Source organism: Gambusia affinis, linkage group LG24 (genome assembly GCF_019740435.1).
Source record: "Gambusia affinis linkage group LG24, SWU_Gaff_1.0, whole genome shotgun sequence".
Classification (NCBI taxonomy): Eukaryota; Metazoa; Chordata; class Actinopteri; order Cyprinodontiformes; family Poeciliidae; genus Gambusia; species Gambusia affinis.
The window spans coordinates 8,938,842-8,957,115 of record NC_057891.1 but is presented as its reverse complement, the minus strand read 5'-3'; the positions used below and the strand labels follow the sequence as shown (position 1 = coordinate 8,957,115).

Sequence of the window (18,274 nt, the reverse complement as noted above, 5' to 3'; positions counted from 1 at the left end):
CGAGAGTTACTTTTGACAACACAATAAGATTTTTTAATGCAACCCAGTGATTATGAGCCAATTTTTTTCAATTTTTATTTACTTTTTTAATCGCTGTTTTTTTTATTTTATTTTTTTTTTATGGCATCTGTGCAGTTCGAAGGTACAGCCACCAGAGGGAGTGAGTCCTCCAGGATCATGAGTGGTCTTGTTCCTGAATTATTTCTGAAGTGCATCAACATGGGCGTGAATAAATTCGTTTGTCAATGAAGGATAAAAACTTCATTTATAAAAACTTTTTTTTTTTTTTTTGCAAACGAGTAAATGAAGTAAATGATGAAAAAAAGCTATCATTAGAAGATCCCTGTTGTTTCATAGAAAGTTTTTGCTTCCTGATACGTTTTTGTTACTTTCTGCTAACCTCAAGTTGAGTCTCTTTCCTTGTGTTGCTGCAGTTCAGAAAAACAGCCACCAGAGGGAGTGAGTGCTCCCATCAAGCTTCATGTTTCTTCCTAGATGAAAATGTATTAACAAGAAACGGTTCTGCATAAAACCTTAGTTCTGAAAGGTTCCTCTTTCTACAGAATCCAGATTTTTGCTGACTAAATATTTTCTCCATGTTAGTCACAGTCATCGTCCTCCAGGAGAAGTGGCAATATTTTCTAAAGATAAGCATAAAAAGTTATGCTTTGGCCCCTGGGCCTTCCTCAAGTGATCAAAACATAACATGATCTGCCATGTTACGCGGACGATATTCCCTTTATGCATCTGTTTGTAGCTACAAATTTACATGCGGACATCAAACTGAAGGAAACAATCGAATATCCTCCAGCACAAATAAAACTCTGGTTGCATAAAAATGTATGCTACCATATTTTGCATTTATTTAGCAAAATGTGTCACACTGTAAATAAAAAAAACCAAACTACTTTACTGACTAAGGTTTTGACCATGAGAAACTAAAGGCATTAATGTTGTGCAGTGGTTAGCTGTGGTTCATTCAATTATGTTTTTAAAACAAAGAAAACCACCATCCTTCAGCATAGAATCTTATCTTATCTTTAGATAAAAGCATCTAAATTATCTTTGAAAAGGTTGAGAAATGTCAAAGAAACAGTCGCCAACTTATAGAAAACAATTGCATTAATTTTTTGGGGGCAGGCACACCTAATTGTTTCTCTATAGCGACATGCAAACTGTGAATACCGCAGCCTTTTAAGATGCTACTTCTGTTTTTTTTGTTGAAAAGTGTGAACATTAAACATTGTCACACACTCTTTGTGTGTGGGTGTTGAGCTGCAGGGTACAGCAGCATTTTAACACAATGCACCAAATGTGACTAACTCCTTCCAAGTTACCAGATCCCGTTGAGTCTCACCGGTGATCAGAATGCAAAGACTAATGGGGGGTAAAAAAATAAAAAATAAAAAAACAATGTGAAAGGCGGTCAAAATGATTGCTCCCATTGCAGGAAAACATCTCCTCATCGACACAAAAGCACGATAGCGATCTTGCACTCGGAGCGCCGCGAATGCACAAAGAGCAGCAAACCACAAACACATTTTCAGCAAAAATGCACAGGATATGATGAAAGATACAGACTTCACCAGGTTGCACACTCAACCTGAAGATGAAGCCGCTTGCAAAGGTGAAAAAGTCAGTTTGAAAAAAGGTCAAATAGCAGTTGCTACCATGCTATATATATAGGTAAATATATATTTTTAATATTTTTGTACTTTTACAAAAACAATTACAGCATGCAATGATGGAACAAAGACAATAAAGATAAATAATGGAGGTTGAGATCCTTTTGTCGTTTGTATATAACAACAAGTATCACCAGATAAAGGCAGGTAACTCATTATTTCATCATGTGGGAAAACTAGGAACAACCTTAATGTACCTTAATGTGCACCACAAGCGGCATTTAAATAGAAAACAGAAGCAAACAAAGACAAAGTTCAACTGAACTTAGATAGCTTGGCTAAATGGAAGCGCTCCAATAATCCCAGAAGACGTCAGAACAGTTTATGCCAAACATCACAAGTTTTCAAATGCAACATTTGTTTTCCTAAAAAAATACAATAATAAAAAAAATTATAAAGAGTTTAGTTTTTTAAAAAGAACATTCAGACTTCCAAATTTTCACGCATCAAAGAGTGAATTTAGCCGCCTGTCTCTACTGTTGACCACCATTTGCAAACTAAACACATGATGCGCTCCGTGATAGTATTTCTTGGACTGAGAGGAGTTTGTCTTAAAGTAAACAGAATTCATTAGTTATATGACAACATTTTTTTTTTTTTACGCTCAGACAAAGAAACTCTCACACAGTTTGACGCAGCAACTGAAAAATGTATCCAGAAAATACACTTCAGTCAAAAACAACACTATCAGTTTCAAATATACAGAAAATTCAGAATACTGAAAAAGTAATCTAGCATATTAAAATATATGATGCTATTCATGTCATTTATTACTGTTATTTTAGTTACATGGACTGAACTTATTGATGCAAAGACTCTTTTAATGTAGGAATTACACAACTAATTGTGCAGTGCATCTGAATATGTACAGGCAGATGGTTACATTTGTTGGTTGCTGATTATTTTAATGGGCGTCCCTCACGGGTCAGGCCTTAGCCCACAGTGTTTTTATCACCTACATTAAAGCTCTCGTTTCAAATGTTCACCTCTACGCTGATGATGCAGTTGTTTACCGTTCTGACGGTATTTAACTCTGTCAGAAAAGGTATTTAACTCTTATTTAATAAGTGCCTTGAAGTGAGACAGTAAAGTTTGTCAAGTTTTTCAGCCAGTTGACAGGAAGTTCCCATCAGTACATGGGAAAGTTGATTTATCCTCTATAGAAAATATCAAAAGCGACATTTTAGTAGAAGTCAGAAAGAGTTTGAACATGTTTAGTTTGAGTTCAGCGTTAAAACTTTTCAACGATATCGCAGGTTGTAGTTGGTTAATCTGCACGAACTGAAGTTTTTTTTTTAGTTTGAACACACACACACACACGCACACGCACACACGCCTACACACACACACACACACAAATAAACCTGAAGTGGAGCAGCCCAGAAAATCAGGAGGAATAAAACGTCTGTGTCTAACTTTATCTCGGATGATTTTTAATCTAGTTGAGTTTTGGGGCCTTTCTTCCTGGGCTGAGGAAGAGGAGGAGGCTGCTCGTCATCGGCGTCACTAGCAGGTTTCTGTGCCTAAAGGAAGTGAAAACCAAAAGGTCAGACCAAAACATAAAAATATACCAGATGGAGACACACAGGCTCAGATCGAGCACTGCAAACATTTTCTTTAGAAGAAAAGAAAATGTTTGCAGTGCCCAGTGAAAACTGAATCTTAACAATCCAGTCAACTAGGGCTCTGAAGGAACCAAGCGGCTCCTACCTGTCCGGTTCTCCGGGGGCTGGGCTGGGGTTGGGCGTTGGGTTCAGGGGCTCGGGCTCTAGGTTGGAGGTTTTGCTTGGAGCGGCTCTTTCGAGGGCCGGTGTTGCCTGGTGCCTGTTGCTGCTCTTGTTGCTGCTGCTGCTGCTGGTGGTGATGATGATGATGGTGACGGTTGGGATGATGAGGAGGAGGATGGTCAGGAAGAGGCGGATGGTTGGGATGGTGACTGGTGTTGGTCCACTCCAAACGGAGCTCCTCCTCATCTGTTCAAAGAGTATGAACAGCAGAATCTCAATGAGATTTAATAATAATAATGATAATAAAAAATAAATAAAATAAATCAAATCTGCTTCCATAAGCCTTTAATGACAAGAATGTTTATTGTTTGAGTCAATTGTGTAAAGTACATTACCCTTCAGGCGTAGTTTCCTTGTTCGCCTAGTTCGGATGCAGCAAACAATGACAATGATGATCAGCAATAAAACGATACCTGATGAAGATGAGAAGAAATTTGGTCAGTGGTGTGGATTAAAAACGTCAAACAATTCAGTTTCAGTCAAGAATAACTGTAGAAAAACATTTAAAAAAATCACTTGCATGGCTTATTCTACATGTTCCCGTTCAATGATCAACTTATACCAGAGTTTCTTAGAGTTTTTATCTCTTACAGGCCATTTCACGTATTTTAAATGTAGCTTGAAGCAAAGAAAGTTTGGTTATGTAGTTAGAGTGGAGGGTTTGTGATAGTATGATCTTGGTAGAGTGCATTGCATGGACTCTTTAAATATCAGGACATTTACATTTTTATGGCCAACAAACAAACAAAGCAAAAAAAAAAAAAAAAGACTTTCCTCCGTGACCAACAGAGACTCCAGGCAAAAAGCTTCTGTACGAATTGATGAGATTTTGCATTTAAACACTATATTTTAGTATTTCTCAGCGTTAGCATTATCCTGTTTCAACAAAAACAATTTCATTATTTAATAAATAATTAAATGAATTTGAATTCAGCTTTTGCATATCTTCACAAGAGGTGCAGCGTCTCTACACTGTAGTGCAATAAATGGTAAAAAGCAGAAACTTATGTCTGAAAACGTACCTCCTCCACCACCTAAAAAAACCCAGGTACATATTCCCCACAATTCATCTGGGAGACCTGGGAGACCTAGGCAACCTTCAAAAACAAAGAAGAAAAAAAAAATGTTTTTCTGATGACCAGCATGAAAATACATCTTTTCTGTAGAAAAGATTATCTATTATCTACACAACTTGTAGTGAAAAGATCAGTACTTCATGTTATTTTAGGTAGCAGGTATTAGCTGGAGCACATTGAGTAACAGCAGCTTGTATCTACGGTAACCAAAATAATACTTACTTATTTCACCACAATTATGAGTGACAGGCTCACTGATCTCAAAACTGACATCATTGGAAATGTTGCAAGCAAATTTGATGTCTTTAGTTTCTGCAGCCGTCAACGTAAAAGTCTGAAACGTTTTGTCCATCTGGACGTTGTTCCGAAGCCATTGGTACTTTTTGATTTCAGACTTGGGTGTCTAAAGGGAAATAAGAATCAAAGACTGATTGGAAAGTTCAAGAAAAACATAGAAACAAATAAAGTGGGACTGTTCAGAACAATCTAAAATTATTATTATTATTTTAAAGTCACACAGTAACGCAAATCTGAAAGGATCAAAATGTATCATATGGTAACGACATTCTGTTGCTTTGACTTTGACAGAGCCGTATGAGAAGGAAAGAGTTTATTTAAAACTGGAGGAATAAATGTGGATAAGAACTTTAGAAAAACATGAGTCAGCGTTTAGTGTTTTTGGACTTTTATAAAGAGGCAAAATGAGAACTTACCTTATCAGTAACGCATTTAAAGATCACTTTGTTTTCTTCTTCTTTACATTCTGCTTTCACTGCAGGCTTCTTCACAGGATCTGAGGTTTCATTGGACCAAGAACACCAGACGTCATTGAGGGAATATAAAAGATATTCCAATAAAAACCGGTGATCTGCTGAGTTTCATGTTCAAGCTCTTCCAGTGGATCAAAACAATAAACTCACAGTTTCATGACATCAAATTAATTGTTAACATTTTGACATCTTCAATGAGGAAATTAAAAAGATCCATGAGGGGCTTTCAAATATGAATAGTGATGTTTAGAAAACTATAAAAAACACATGTAATATTTTGTACCTACCTCGTATACATAAGTGTGTTATCACTGTTTTCTGTGCTTTTCCATTGCTATTGTAAACCTGTGGGGTGTAAACCCCTTCTTGGTCCTTCTTCAGATTAGTCAGTTTGAGGGATCCATCTTCAGTAATGTCAGTAGCTTCACCAATACGCACACGTGACGGTCTTTTATCAAATATTACTTTCTCATTAAACCTCCACTTCAGAGTATCTGTAGATTTCAGTTTGTATCCCAGAGGAACATTGAAGCTTCGACCCGTTGCAGCGTACTTGTCACAACCTTTGGATCAGAAAGAAAAGGAAGCAGAAGAAGAGCAGGGTTCAGAGAAGATGGAGACTTTCTGGACAACAGACAACAATCACCTCACAGTTTACTAAGAGAGGTTGCTTTAGGTTTTTATTTGAGTTTTTTAATGACTGGATGCAGATCCTGTTAACATTCATTCAAGTTGCCCGTTTTAAACGGAAAAAGGTTCTGAAGGTGTGAATACTTTTCTGATGCACAGCATTCAGAAAATGGAGCTCCTCTAATATTTCTTGCTCTACCTTCAGTTTACCTGGGAATCAAAATGAAACTCTGCAGCTCTCTGCGTTCAATCTTTTGTTTCAGCGTCTCACCGCTGATGGATGCTGTGAGTGTTGCATCCTGTTTGCTCTGCGTTGACCACAGAAACTGAGTGCCACACACACACACACACACACACACACACACACTCCCACACTCCCACACGGTTCTCTGACTTTAAAGTCGAGCCTCCACTCCCTTCACTGTGGGGCATCTGGATCCTGCTCACTGCGGTGTCATTTTGCTGGTTTAATATTAAGAATAAAGTTCCTCTGGTGGATGGAAACTTTTGTAAAGAACAGAGTTGGTACACAATTATATAATAACTTTGAACGAGTTTCGATTTCTGTGAAGTTAAACCCGCAGTGAGTAAACTGTTTCATATCAAACCTCTCGGTGTGAAACTAAGAAGGTGTATAAAATTTGAACAGCTTGTGGAAAGCTGCTCTTACGACTTGTTAGACCAGAAGAATAAAAATTAAAGATGAATTGTGCAAAGAAGCAGGGACCTCTGACCAACTGATATCTGGATATTTCATTAAAAACCACAATCCACTCCGACTGCAACCAGAACAGTTGAGCTTCAAACCTCAAAACTGATCTCACAATCTCTGAATCCTTCCAGCTGTTTAAAGTCTGAGAAACAAGAAAAGTCTGAACAGGATGTGACGTTCTGAGCAAAGGTAGAACCGGGTCGCTGCGCAGAACCTGAAGAAAAACCTCCACCTGAGCTCCAGAAGACGGTGGATGCCGGAGGCTTTGTTTCACTTTCAAACCAGACTGAGAAGACGCAACGTTACGAAATCCATGACCTTTACAGGAGCAACAGCTCAGCTAGAAGGTCCAGCCCACTTTCCTCCATGATTACCAGAAACACGTCACGTTACTCAGTAAATACTTAGAAACTCTGAATAACACTGTCAGAACGCTGTCTGACGTTACATCAGACCAAATTTCTCCTGTTTTTGTGGCTGAGATACAATCATGAAAATTATTTCTGTGTTCTATATGCCAGGAAACAAAGTGAGAACTATGGGGGTGGCAGCAGCAGCAGGAGGAGGAACTGGTGCACTTTGTAAAACAGATGACATCATGAGGAAAGAAAATTATGCAGAAATATTGAAACAAAATGGAAAGACATCAACAAGTAAAGTCTTAGCCACGGTTTGGTCTTCAAATGGAAGATAAACCTCAACTTACAGCCAAAACGGCTACAAAGTGGCTGAAGGACAACAAAGTAAATGTTTTGGGGTGGCCGTCATAAAGACATGATCTGAGTCCAAGGGAGAGGTTGTGTGAAGATCTGAAAAGGTGTGTGTGGGTGTGTGTGTGTGTGTGTGTGTGTGTGTGTGTGTGTGTGTGTGTGGACTCCAGCAGTTCTGTCACGGTGAACAGGTCAGAACTCCAACAAACTACTGGGAGAAACTCCAAAACATTTAAAAGACAGTCGTTTCTGATACTGACCGAAATGAAGGTAAACTTTTGAATTTGAGGAAAATTACAAAAAACAACAACAAACCCTAAATAATGTTCTTGCTAAATCAAGATGATTTCAGTAACTCCAACTCAGCTAAAAGAAGAAACGTTGAGTCTGATTTAACGTCGAACAATGAGAAAAAAAAATGTGTTTGTGTCGTTTTATCACTTAAACATCTGTTTTCAACTGTAGATTAAACTGATTGATTTGATCAACACTAAATTATAAAATCTTTTTTAAAATTATTTTAAGTTTATTTAATTTAACAAACAAACACCAGGAAGTCTCTCCCATGATGCTGTTCTGAGTTGGCCACATTTCCGGACTTTTGGCCTTCAACACATTTTGTGCCTGTTAGCGTCTCGGCCTCTGAAGACATGTGCATCAAGTGCAAAAGAAAAAAAATAAAAATCTTTCCAATCTATAAAAATATTAATGCAATGCAAAATTTGCATGCATTAAATATCGTATTCAAATAAATGTTCCTCTTTCTGCATTGGTGATTGCAATTTAACATATTGTCCAACCCGAGCTTAGCTGACCCAAAATGGATCATAAATAATCCGAAAATTGTGGTTTTATAAGATCTGTTTCTTATATTTAAAGTTTTTAACTTTAATTTTAAACCTGAACTCTTTAATGTTTTTTTTTTTAATTACCATAATTCTGCAGGATCACCTCAATATTTCTGCTTTTGCACGTCTTCCTGTTTGTCCGCTGTAACCTCATTTCAGACCGACACCTCCACCAGCGGGAACTTTTTCAATTAGCTAAAGCTCTCTTCCCCTAACTCTGATTCTCGCAATGTTTTCACTTTTAACTCCAAACCGACCAATTTTTATATATATATATATATATAAAAAAGAAACAAAAACAAAACAAAAACAAAAAACAATAAAAAAACAAACAAAAAAAGAAGCACAGAATCCATCAGAGGGAAGAACAGAAAGAGGAAAACAAAGGTATTTGGATTTCTCTGTTTTCTTCTCCAGCCGCTAAAGACACAACATTATTCAATAAAAGCTCAATTGTGAAAAATCTGAATAGAAATCACTTAATGGACCTGCCTCAATTGAGGAATAAAACCTTTTCTTTGAGAAATTAACTGGTTTCCTATCATTCCAAGGTAGTACATTTTGTATAAAAGTTTCATCTTTTTACTTGAAAACTGAAACAAAAAGATGAAAACATGACAAGTGAATTCTTCTGTATTTTAGAGACGTGAAAGAGCAAACATCTGCTTCAGAAACATGAAAACGAAGGAGCTTAAAGATCTAGAATTCCACTAAATGAGAACAAACTACTGGAAATAAACATCATCCTTAAGACAAATGTTAAATCTTCCCCTTCCAACAGAGAAAAGTGATTTATTATCGGTTCAGTACCTTGAGAGACGACGGTGGAGCAGCAGAGCAGAAACACCGAGACGACAGAAACCGATGCCATCTTCATCATCGTTCTCCTCACACTGGGCTGAAAAGAAGAACTTTCCATCATCGAGGTTTATTTCCTGTCACAGCGGCTCGTATTGCTCACGTCTTGTGCACAAGCTCTTGGTTTAGAAAGGAAGTGATCCAAGAGGCCCCCGCCGGTCTACTTTCAATGCAGCGAGAACAAAGACAGCGAGTAGAAAATGTCGTTTTCAGAGCAACAAAGAAGCGCCTGTCTTTATTTACTTCTCTCTCTTCATTGACTAAATATAATTATTGTGCCACAGATTCAATAATGAGATCTGTTGAGCTGCAACCACCAAAAATACACTAAAAAACCCCAGCTCGGAAAGAGGCCTGTAGATGTTGTCGACCTCAAAATCTTATTTAAAACTCTTTCGGTGTTTTGAGCTCTCAGAACTAAGATTGGCATCAAAACTTCCTTATTTCTGGCCACACAGTTAAGATACAGTAGATTATTTTTCCTCTCTTTATCTCGCAGGTTGCAAAACCTCACAATAAAGTATTTCTGCACACAGAAGCGGTCCTAACCTCCTTGGCGCCCTGGGCGAACCACCCTTCACCCTTTGTTGTTTTTAATCTATCAATCAGTCAAGTTTATGTGTTCAGCAGATTTCAGCAACAAAGAAGTTCAAAGTGCTTTAAATCATGAAATCCCCCCAAAAAAAATCAACAATTGAAATATTACATTATTATTACATTTACTCTCAAAGCATAGCACAGAGCATCTTCACTATAGAATCAACAGTTCACAGAAACATATTTTATTTCTCTACATCCAGAATGACAAAAATGCCTGATTAAAACTCTGGAAAAGATTTTCAAATCAGTCAAGATCACAAACTTCAGGGTGAAAATCAGTTGACGAATATATTTACCTCACATTTAAATAACCTCTTGTGGTTTTTACTTCGACGCGGCCATGTGAGACGCTGATTTCACATTTCAAATATAGCCAAACAGCAGAGGGCTCGAAATGTTGAGGAATAAAGAATGTGACTGATCGTTCTAGGAACTGTCTGGAGTTTTAAGAAACGTTAAAAGCTCCACAGAAAGTCCTGTGGTTAATAGTTAAAAAGAAGTAAAACCAAGTTCTTACCGCCCCGGAAACACAACGAAAGGTCACATTTGCGTCCTGACATGTTGCATTGACTTCAGGCTTCTTCACAGGATCTGAGAACCTTCAATTAGATCAAATTCATGACGACATTAAGGATATATGCTGATATTCTGCATGTGTTTTAAAGTTTTCCGAGAACTTAATATTTACTATTTGGACAACAACACTTTCATCCAAAACCTCACCAGTGTAAAGTCCTGCTTGGTCCTTCTGCAGATTTGTCAGCTTCAGGGAGCCATTTTGATTAATATCATCATTTTTCCCTCACTCTATTTTTATAAAATATTATGTTGCCATTTAACGTCCACTTCAGAGTATCAGGAGGTTTTAGTTTGTATTTAGTTTGTATCCCAGAGGAACAACAAAGTTTCCGCCCACTGCAGTAAACTGATCACAACCTTTGGATCAATAAAAGAGAAAGTAAAAAAAAAAGCAAAAGAAGAAAAAGATTTTTGGAAAATGGACACTAGATGGCAGACAACAATCATCTCAAGGTCTACCAATAAAGTTTAATAAAGCATGTGATTGAGATTATGTACAAGAAAAGTCAATGTGGTAGTAAATGGAACAAGTCACCATGGCAGAAACAAAGAAAATGGTAAAAAAAACCCCACAAATTTCTGAGAGAATAGGGAATTTCTTTTATTGCAAAGTTTACTAGTTGAATTTATTAAGAAGCCACTGAAATCGTTTTAAATTGCAGTTTCAGAGATTTGGAGACGGTAATCTTTGTGTTTGAATTCAGTTTGTTTACAGAGTTCATTTTCAGAATGTGGGGAAAAACTCACAGATGATTTACATATTAACAACGTTTCATTGGCTGTTCACACGCTTTTGTTTTTGGTTTCAGCCAATAAGATGAATATTTGAAAAAAGCAAACAAACAAAAAAAACACACCCGTTTGCTCACTGGGAAAAAAGACAAACTTTGAGGCCTGTTTTCTCACTAATATTAACATTATTATTATTATTGTTACTATTATTATTTACTGCTGTGTGTTTGAAAAAGAAGGCCAAATATGATCTTATTTCCTGTAACAGCTCACCAACAAGAGAAGGAAGTGATCCAAAAGGCCCCACTTCTACTTTTATGCGACACCAAGCATTTTTATTTACTTTTACATTTCATCCATTACATTTTATTGCTCGTTTCAATCCCACAACCACAAAATTATTTGTCTGCGAGTCTTAATTTGCCTCTAGGAAAAGGAGAAATGTTTTCACTAATGTACAGATCTTTGTCCTGAGCGTGTAGAAATATTGTTTGGCTCATGGCTGGCGGCGATGAGGAGGATGATGGTTAGGAAGAGGAGGAAGATGGCGATGATGTCAGCTGCTTCAAAGGAAGCTCAACATCGTCTGTTCAGTGATTAAAGACAGGCAGAAATTAGGACTCAAGGCCAAATATTTAGTTAGTTATTGGTGAAATATTCTCAGTGAAGACGTTATTTTAAACAAGAAGTCAGAGGACAAACACTCGTTTTGATTAGAATTTATTTCTTTGTACATCTGCAAAGTTCTTATTCTGAACAACTGATCAATAAAATGAAATAACACATTACTCTTCAGTCGCATCTTCCTTTTCCTTTTATCCTAGATACAGCAAACAGTAGCGGCGATGGCCAGCAGAAGAAGAACAACTAGAAACATTATAGCACGACTGTTATTAAAAATGCTCATGATTTATGGACTTTTTAGTGTATTTCATGTATTTATGTCAATTTAAAAACATACCAACATTGTATCCATTAAAATCCCAGAGACGTATTCCACACCGATTTTCTGGGAAACCTTTAAAAAATAATAAATAACCAAAAACAATTAACTTTACTCATTGCTATTCCATCCTGTTTTAAACTGCAGTTACTGGCTGAAGCATGTTGTGCAGCTTTTAGCCATAATGACCACAACATAAATACTGACCTATTTCAGCGCAATTATGAGTGACAGGCTCACTGATCTCAAAACTGACATCATTGGAAATGTTGCAAGCAAATTTGATGTCTTTAGTTTCTGCAGCCGTCAACATAAAGGTCTGAACTGTTTTGTCCATCTGGACGTTGTTCCGAAGCCATTGGTACTTTTTGATTTCAGACTTGGGTGTCTAAAGGGAAATAAGAATAAAAGACTGATTGGAAAGTTCAAGAAAAACATAGAAACAAATAAAGTGGGACTGTTCAGAACAATCTAAAATTATTATTATTATTATTTTAAAGTCACACAGTAACGCAAATCTCAAAGGATCAAAATGTATCATATGGTAACAACATTCTGTTGCTTTGACTTTGACAGAGCCATATGAGAAGGAAAGAGTTGATTTAAAACTGGAGGAATAAATGTGGATAAGAACTTTAGAAAAACATGAGTCAGCGTTTAGTGTTTTTGGATTTTTATAAAGAGGCAAAATGAGAATTTACCTTATCAGTAACGCATTTAAAGATCACTTTGTTTTCTTCTTCTTTACATTCTGCTTCCACTGCAGGCTTCTTCACAGGATCTGAGGTTTCATTGGACCAAGAACACCAGACGTCATTGAGGGAATATAAAAGATATTCCAATAAAAACCGGTGATCTGCTGAGTTTCATGTTCAAGCTCTTCCAGTGGATCAAAACAATAAACTCACAGTTTCATGACATCAAATTAATTGTTAACATTTTGACATCTTCTACGAGGAAATTTAAAAGATCCATGAGGGGCTTTCAAATATGAATAGTAATGTTTAGAAAACTATAAAAAAACACATGTAATATTTTGTACCTACCTTTTATACATAAGTGTGTTTTCACTGTTTTCAGTAATTTTCCATTGCTATCGAAAATCTCTGCGGTGTAAACCCCTTCTTGGTCCTTCTTCAGATTAGTCAGTTTGAGGGATCCATCTTCAGTAATGTCAGTAGCTTCACCAGAAACCACACGTGACGGTCTTTTATAATATATTACTGTCTCATTAAACCTCCACTTCAGAGTATCTGTAGATTTCAGTTTGTATCCCAGAGGAACATTGAAGCTTCGACCCGTTGCAGCGTACTTGTCACAACCTTTGGATCAGAAAGAAAAGGAAGCAGAAGAAGAGCAGGGTTCAGAGAAGATGGAGACTTTCTGGACAACAGACAACAATCACCTCACAGTTTACTAAGAGAGGTTGCTTTAGGTTTTTATTTGAGTTTTTTAATGACTGGATGCAGATCCTGTTAACATTCATTCAAGTTGCCCGTTTTAAACGGAAAAAGGTTCTGAAGATGTGAATACTTTTCTGATGCACAGCATTCAGAAAATGGAGCTCCTCTAATATTTCTTGCTCTACCTTCATTTGATGTTTACCTGGGATTCAAAATGAAACTCTGCAGCTCTCTGCGTTCAATCTTTTGTTTCAGCGTCTCACCGCTGTTGGATGCTGTGAGTGTTGCATCCTGTTTGCTCTGCGCTGACCACAGAAACTGACACACACACACACACACACACACACACACGCACACACGCACACACACCCCTACGCACACACACACCCCTACGCACACACACACACACATATTCCCACACGGTTCTCTGACTTTAACCCTTTAACTGCCATGAGGATGCTGGTGTCCCTATTGACCTGCATGTGACAGTATTCGGGGTGACAGTTGAAGGGTTAAAGTCGAGCCTCCACTCCCTTCACTGTGGGGCGTCTGGATCCTGCCCACTGCGGCGTCATTTTGCTGGGTTAATATTAATAATAAAGTTCCTCTGGCGGATGGAAACTTTTCTAAAGAACAGAGATGGTACATAATTACTGAATAACTTTGAACGAGTTTCGATTTCTGTGAAGTTAAACCCACAGTGAATAAACCGTTTCCTGAGTCACCGTTTCATATAAAATCTCTCGGTGTGAAAATAAGAAGCTGTATAAAATTTGAGCAGCTTGTAGAAAGCTCCTCTTACGACTTGTGAGACCAGAAGAATAAAAATTAAGGATAAAATTGTGCAAAAAAGTAGGGACCAACTGATATCTGGATATTTCATTAAAAACCACAATCCACCCTGTGGGTGTGGGGGTGGCAGCAGCAGCAGCAGCAGGAGGAACTGGTGCACTTTATTAAACAGATGACATCATGAGGAAAGAAAATTATGCAGAAATATTGAAACAAAATGGAAAGACATCAAGTAAAGTTTTAGCCACGGTTTGGTCTTCAAATGGAAGATAAACCTCAACTTACAGCCAAAACGGCTACAAAGTGGCTGAAGGACAACAAAGTAAATGTTTTGGGGTGGCCGTCATAAAGACATGATCTGAGTCCAAGGGAGAGGTTGTGTGAAGATCCGAAAAGGTGTGTGTGTGTGTGTGTATTTTTGGACTCCAGCAGTTCTGTCATGATGAACAGGTCAGAACTCCAACAAACTACTGGGAGAAACTCATGGAAGAAAAGTCCAACGGAACAGAAATGGGAAAACAAAGGTATTTGGATTTCTCTGTTTTCTTCTCCAGCCGCTAAAGACACAAAATTATTCAATAAAAACTCAATTGTGAAAAATCTGAATAGAAATCACTTAATGGACCTGCCTCAATTGAGGAATAAAACCTTTTCTTTGAGAAATTAACTGGTTTCCTATCATTCCAAGGTAGTACATTGTGTATAAAAGTTTCATCTTTTCACTTGAAAACTGAAACAAAAAGATGAAAACATGACAAGTGAATTCTTCTGTATTTTAGAGATGTGAAAGAGCAAATATCTGCTTCAGGAAACATGAAAACGAAGGAGCTTAAAGATCTAGAATTCCACTAAATGAGAACAAACTACTGGAAATAAACATCATCCTTAGGACAAATGTTAAATCTTCCCCTTCCAACAGTGAAAAGTGATTTATTATCGGTTCAGTACCTTGGGAGGCGACGGTGGAGCAGCAGAGCAGAAACACCGAGACGACAGAAACCGATGCCATCTTCATCATCGTCCTCCTCACACTGGGCTGAATAAAAGAACTTTCCATCATCGAGGTTTATTTTCTGTCACAGCGGCTCGTATTGCTCACGTCTTGTGCACGAGCTCTTTGTTTAAGAAAGACAGCGAGTAGAAAATGTCGTTTATAGAGCAACAAAGAGGCGCCTGTCTTGATTTACTTCTCTCTCCTCACTGACTAAATGTAATTATTGTGCCACAAATTCAATAATGAGATCATTTGAGCTGCAACCACCAGACCCTCCCCTCCCCCCCCAAAAAAAAAAAAAAAACCAAAACCAAACCAGCTCGGAAAGAGGCCTGTAGGTGTTGTTGACCTCAAAATCTTATTTAAAGCTATTAAAGTTCTTTCGGTGTTTTGAGCTCTCAGAACTAAGATTGACATCAAAACTTCCTTATTTCTGGCCACACAGTTAAGATACAGTAGATTATTTTTCCTCTCTTTATCTCGCAGGTTGCAAAACCTTACAATAAATGATTTCTGCACCACAGATGTGGTCCTAACCTGCTTGGCGCCCTGGGCGAACCACCCTTCACCCTTTGTTGTTTTTAATCTATCAATCAGTCAAGTTTATGTGTTCAGCAGATTTCAGCAACAAAGAAGTTCAAAGTGCTTTACATCATGAAATCCCCCCCCAAAAAAATCAACAATTGAAATATTACATTATTATTACATTTACTCTCAAAGCATAGCACAGAGCATCTTCACTAAAGAATCAACAGTTCACAGAAACATGTTTTGTTTCTCTACATCCAGAATGACAAAAATGTCTGGTTAAAACTCTGGAAAAGATTTTCAGATCAGTCAAGATCACAAACTTCAATGAGTTTTAATGTTTCTGAATTGAAGTAGCTAAAACTTTTGATTTTTGCAAAAATGTTTTTTTTTGTCAAATCAGAGACAGGAAAAAAAAACTATGTAGAAATATTGTTTGGCTCATGGCTGGCGGCGATGAGGAGGATGATGGTTAGGAAGAGGAGGAAGATGACGATGATGTCGGCTGCTCGGGATCCGTCTGCTTCAAAGGAAGCTCAACATCGTCTGTTCAGTGATTAAAGACAGGCAGAAATTAGGACTCAAGGCCAAATATTTAGCGAGTTATTGGTGAAATAACTCGCTAAATAGAGTTCTGCTTCTGCTTTCCAAGGAAAATCATCTTATTTATCCAGAACCTAAACCTCCTAGTCAGCACTGATTCTCTGTTTCTTAAACTTTCATAACATTTTCTTAATTGAGGCAGACGTTGCTGCTCTCTGGCTGCTTCTATCAATATGGCAGCCCTGTCATTTGTTTACTAAATGTGATCAGTTGGAGGGTTTTCGACAGCATTTAAAGGAATTACAAGTTTACTTTTGGTTTTATTTATTGCGACGCGAGGCAACAATAAAAACTGCCAAAGGAAAAAAACAAAGATTTGTCAATTCGTCGTCGTGGTGAAACTAGTTTGAATAATTAAGAATAAAAACTGAATATTTTACATGGAGGGATATACACACAAAGTGATTATTCACATTAAGTTTGATGATCAGAGCGTGCAGAATATATATATAAACATATGCATAGTTTGAATCCAGATATTTACATATATTTTATTTATTGTTCTTACCAATGCAGGTGTGAGTCAAAGAGTCACTTGTTGCAGAACTGACTTCGTTGCCAACCTCACAGGAAACGAGCAGGTTCTCAGTTTCTGCAACTTTTCTTGTCATAGAGATTTCTGTTGCATTGCTGATCAAGTTGCCATTCTGGAGCCATTTGTAATGTATGGTGTCATAGTGTTTAGTACCATCAGGTTGCTGATAAAAAGAATGATGAACATGTAAAAAAAAAAAAATATATATATATATATATATATATATATATATATATATATATATATATATATATATACATATATATATATATATATATATATATATATATATATATATATATATATATATATATATATATATATATATAAAAATTAAAAAGTCATGAAGAATGACAATAAGGAAAATATGTTTTTGTATTTTAATCAATTGTTGCATTTTTCTCGTCTCTTGCAAACATGAAAATGTAAAAATGCCTCAAGATGTTCTAGTTACTGCATTGTAGTTATTTTCTATTAATATCTGATTGGATTATTAAAGCTCTCTAAGGTTAAGTACAAAAAGATCTAAAAGAACTCCATATTGTTCTATCCTGTTTTTGTTTTGTTTTTTTAAATAATAAACATAAAAAAATTGTCCTTACCGGATCATGACTGCAGGTAAAGACGACCTCTGAGGTCAGACAGGTTATATTTAATGTGGGCTTCTTCACGGGGTCTGTGTGGGTTCAAACACGAGACATTAATAACAGTGACCTTGTGAAAATAATACAGTGAGCAGCACATGTCTGACAGCTTCAGGAATCACAGTAACATGAAGAACTTTAATAACTAGATGATGAAAAAGAGCAAATAGAGATTATTGTTGACTCAATGAGGAATATGTGACCAATTTTGTACCTACCCAGTACACATAAATTTGCGCTCTTTGAGGATGTTTGTCTTCCATCTTGACTAAAAACCTCACTGGTGTAAAGTCCTTCTTGGTCCAGCTTCAGATTTGTCAGTTTGAGGGATCCATCATCATTAATATCATCATTTTTACCTTGAATTAGTTTTCCTCGTTTTTTATTAAATATTATGTTGCCATTAAACTTCCACCTCAGAGCGTCAGTAGGTTTTAGTTCGTATCCCAGAGGAACATCGACGTCTCCACCCACTGCAACAAGCTGGTCACAAGCTTTGGATCAGAAAGAAAAATAAAACAGCAGAAGAGGAACAGAGTTAAGAGAAGATGGACATTTTATAGATGACACTTCACCTCACAGTCTTCCAATACCTAAAAGTCAGAATGGCGGTAAACGTTGGACCAGATTTCAATTAAAATTGTAGAAATACGAACATAAGACAATATATTAATACATTAGCATAAAAACTGTATTTCACGTCCGCTCCTATCAACATTGTAAAGGGATTTATGGAACAGATCGGTACCTTGGGAGACGACAGCGGAGCAGCAGAGCAGAAACAAACACACCACAGAGTCCGATGCCATCTTCCTCACATTCGACCGAAAAGAACAACTTGCAAG

At 37.1% G+C, this 18,274-nt stretch overlaps 1 protein-coding gene across 4 annotated transcripts in view; it reads right to left on the bottom strand.

Annotated features, from left to right (window-relative positions):
- Window positions 1–1,681: 1,681 nt before the first annotated feature.
- LOC122826898 (muscle M-line assembly protein unc-89-like) overlaps window positions 1,682–18,274 on the bottom strand; it is a 28,574-nt gene continuing 11,981 nt past the window's right edge. Inside the window, exons 12-21 of one of the 4 annotated variants that reach the window (XM_044109254.1) lie at window positions 17,648–17,923; window positions 17,388–17,461; window positions 16,759–16,948; window positions 12,977–13,252; window positions 5,262–5,341; window positions 4,771–4,951; window positions 4,495–4,569; window positions 3,808–3,885; window positions 3,396–3,658; window positions 1,682–3,208 (exon numbers count right to left, since the gene is read on the bottom strand). In XM_044109254.1, the coding sequence (XP_043965189.1) occupies window positions 3,119–3,208; window positions 3,396–3,658; window positions 3,808–3,885; window positions 4,495–4,569; window positions 4,771–4,951; window positions 5,262–5,341; window positions 12,977–13,252; window positions 16,759–16,948; window positions 17,388–17,461; window positions 17,648–17,923 (1,583 nt within the window). In that variant the 3' untranslated portion in view covers window positions 1,682–3,118. Of the gene's footprint in view, window positions 3,209–3,395; window positions 3,659–3,807; window positions 3,886–4,494; window positions 4,570–4,770; window positions 4,952–5,261; window positions 5,342–5,605; window positions 5,882–9,028; window positions 10,121–10,703; window positions 11,574–11,776; window positions 11,855–11,948; window positions 12,006–12,137; window positions 12,319–12,631; window positions 12,712–12,976; window positions 13,253–16,758; window positions 16,949–17,387; window positions 17,462–17,647; window positions 17,924–18,274 lie in introns of those variants that run through there. The other 3 variants (XM_044109258.1, XM_044109255.1, XM_044109257.1) reach the window with 3 other exon arrangements.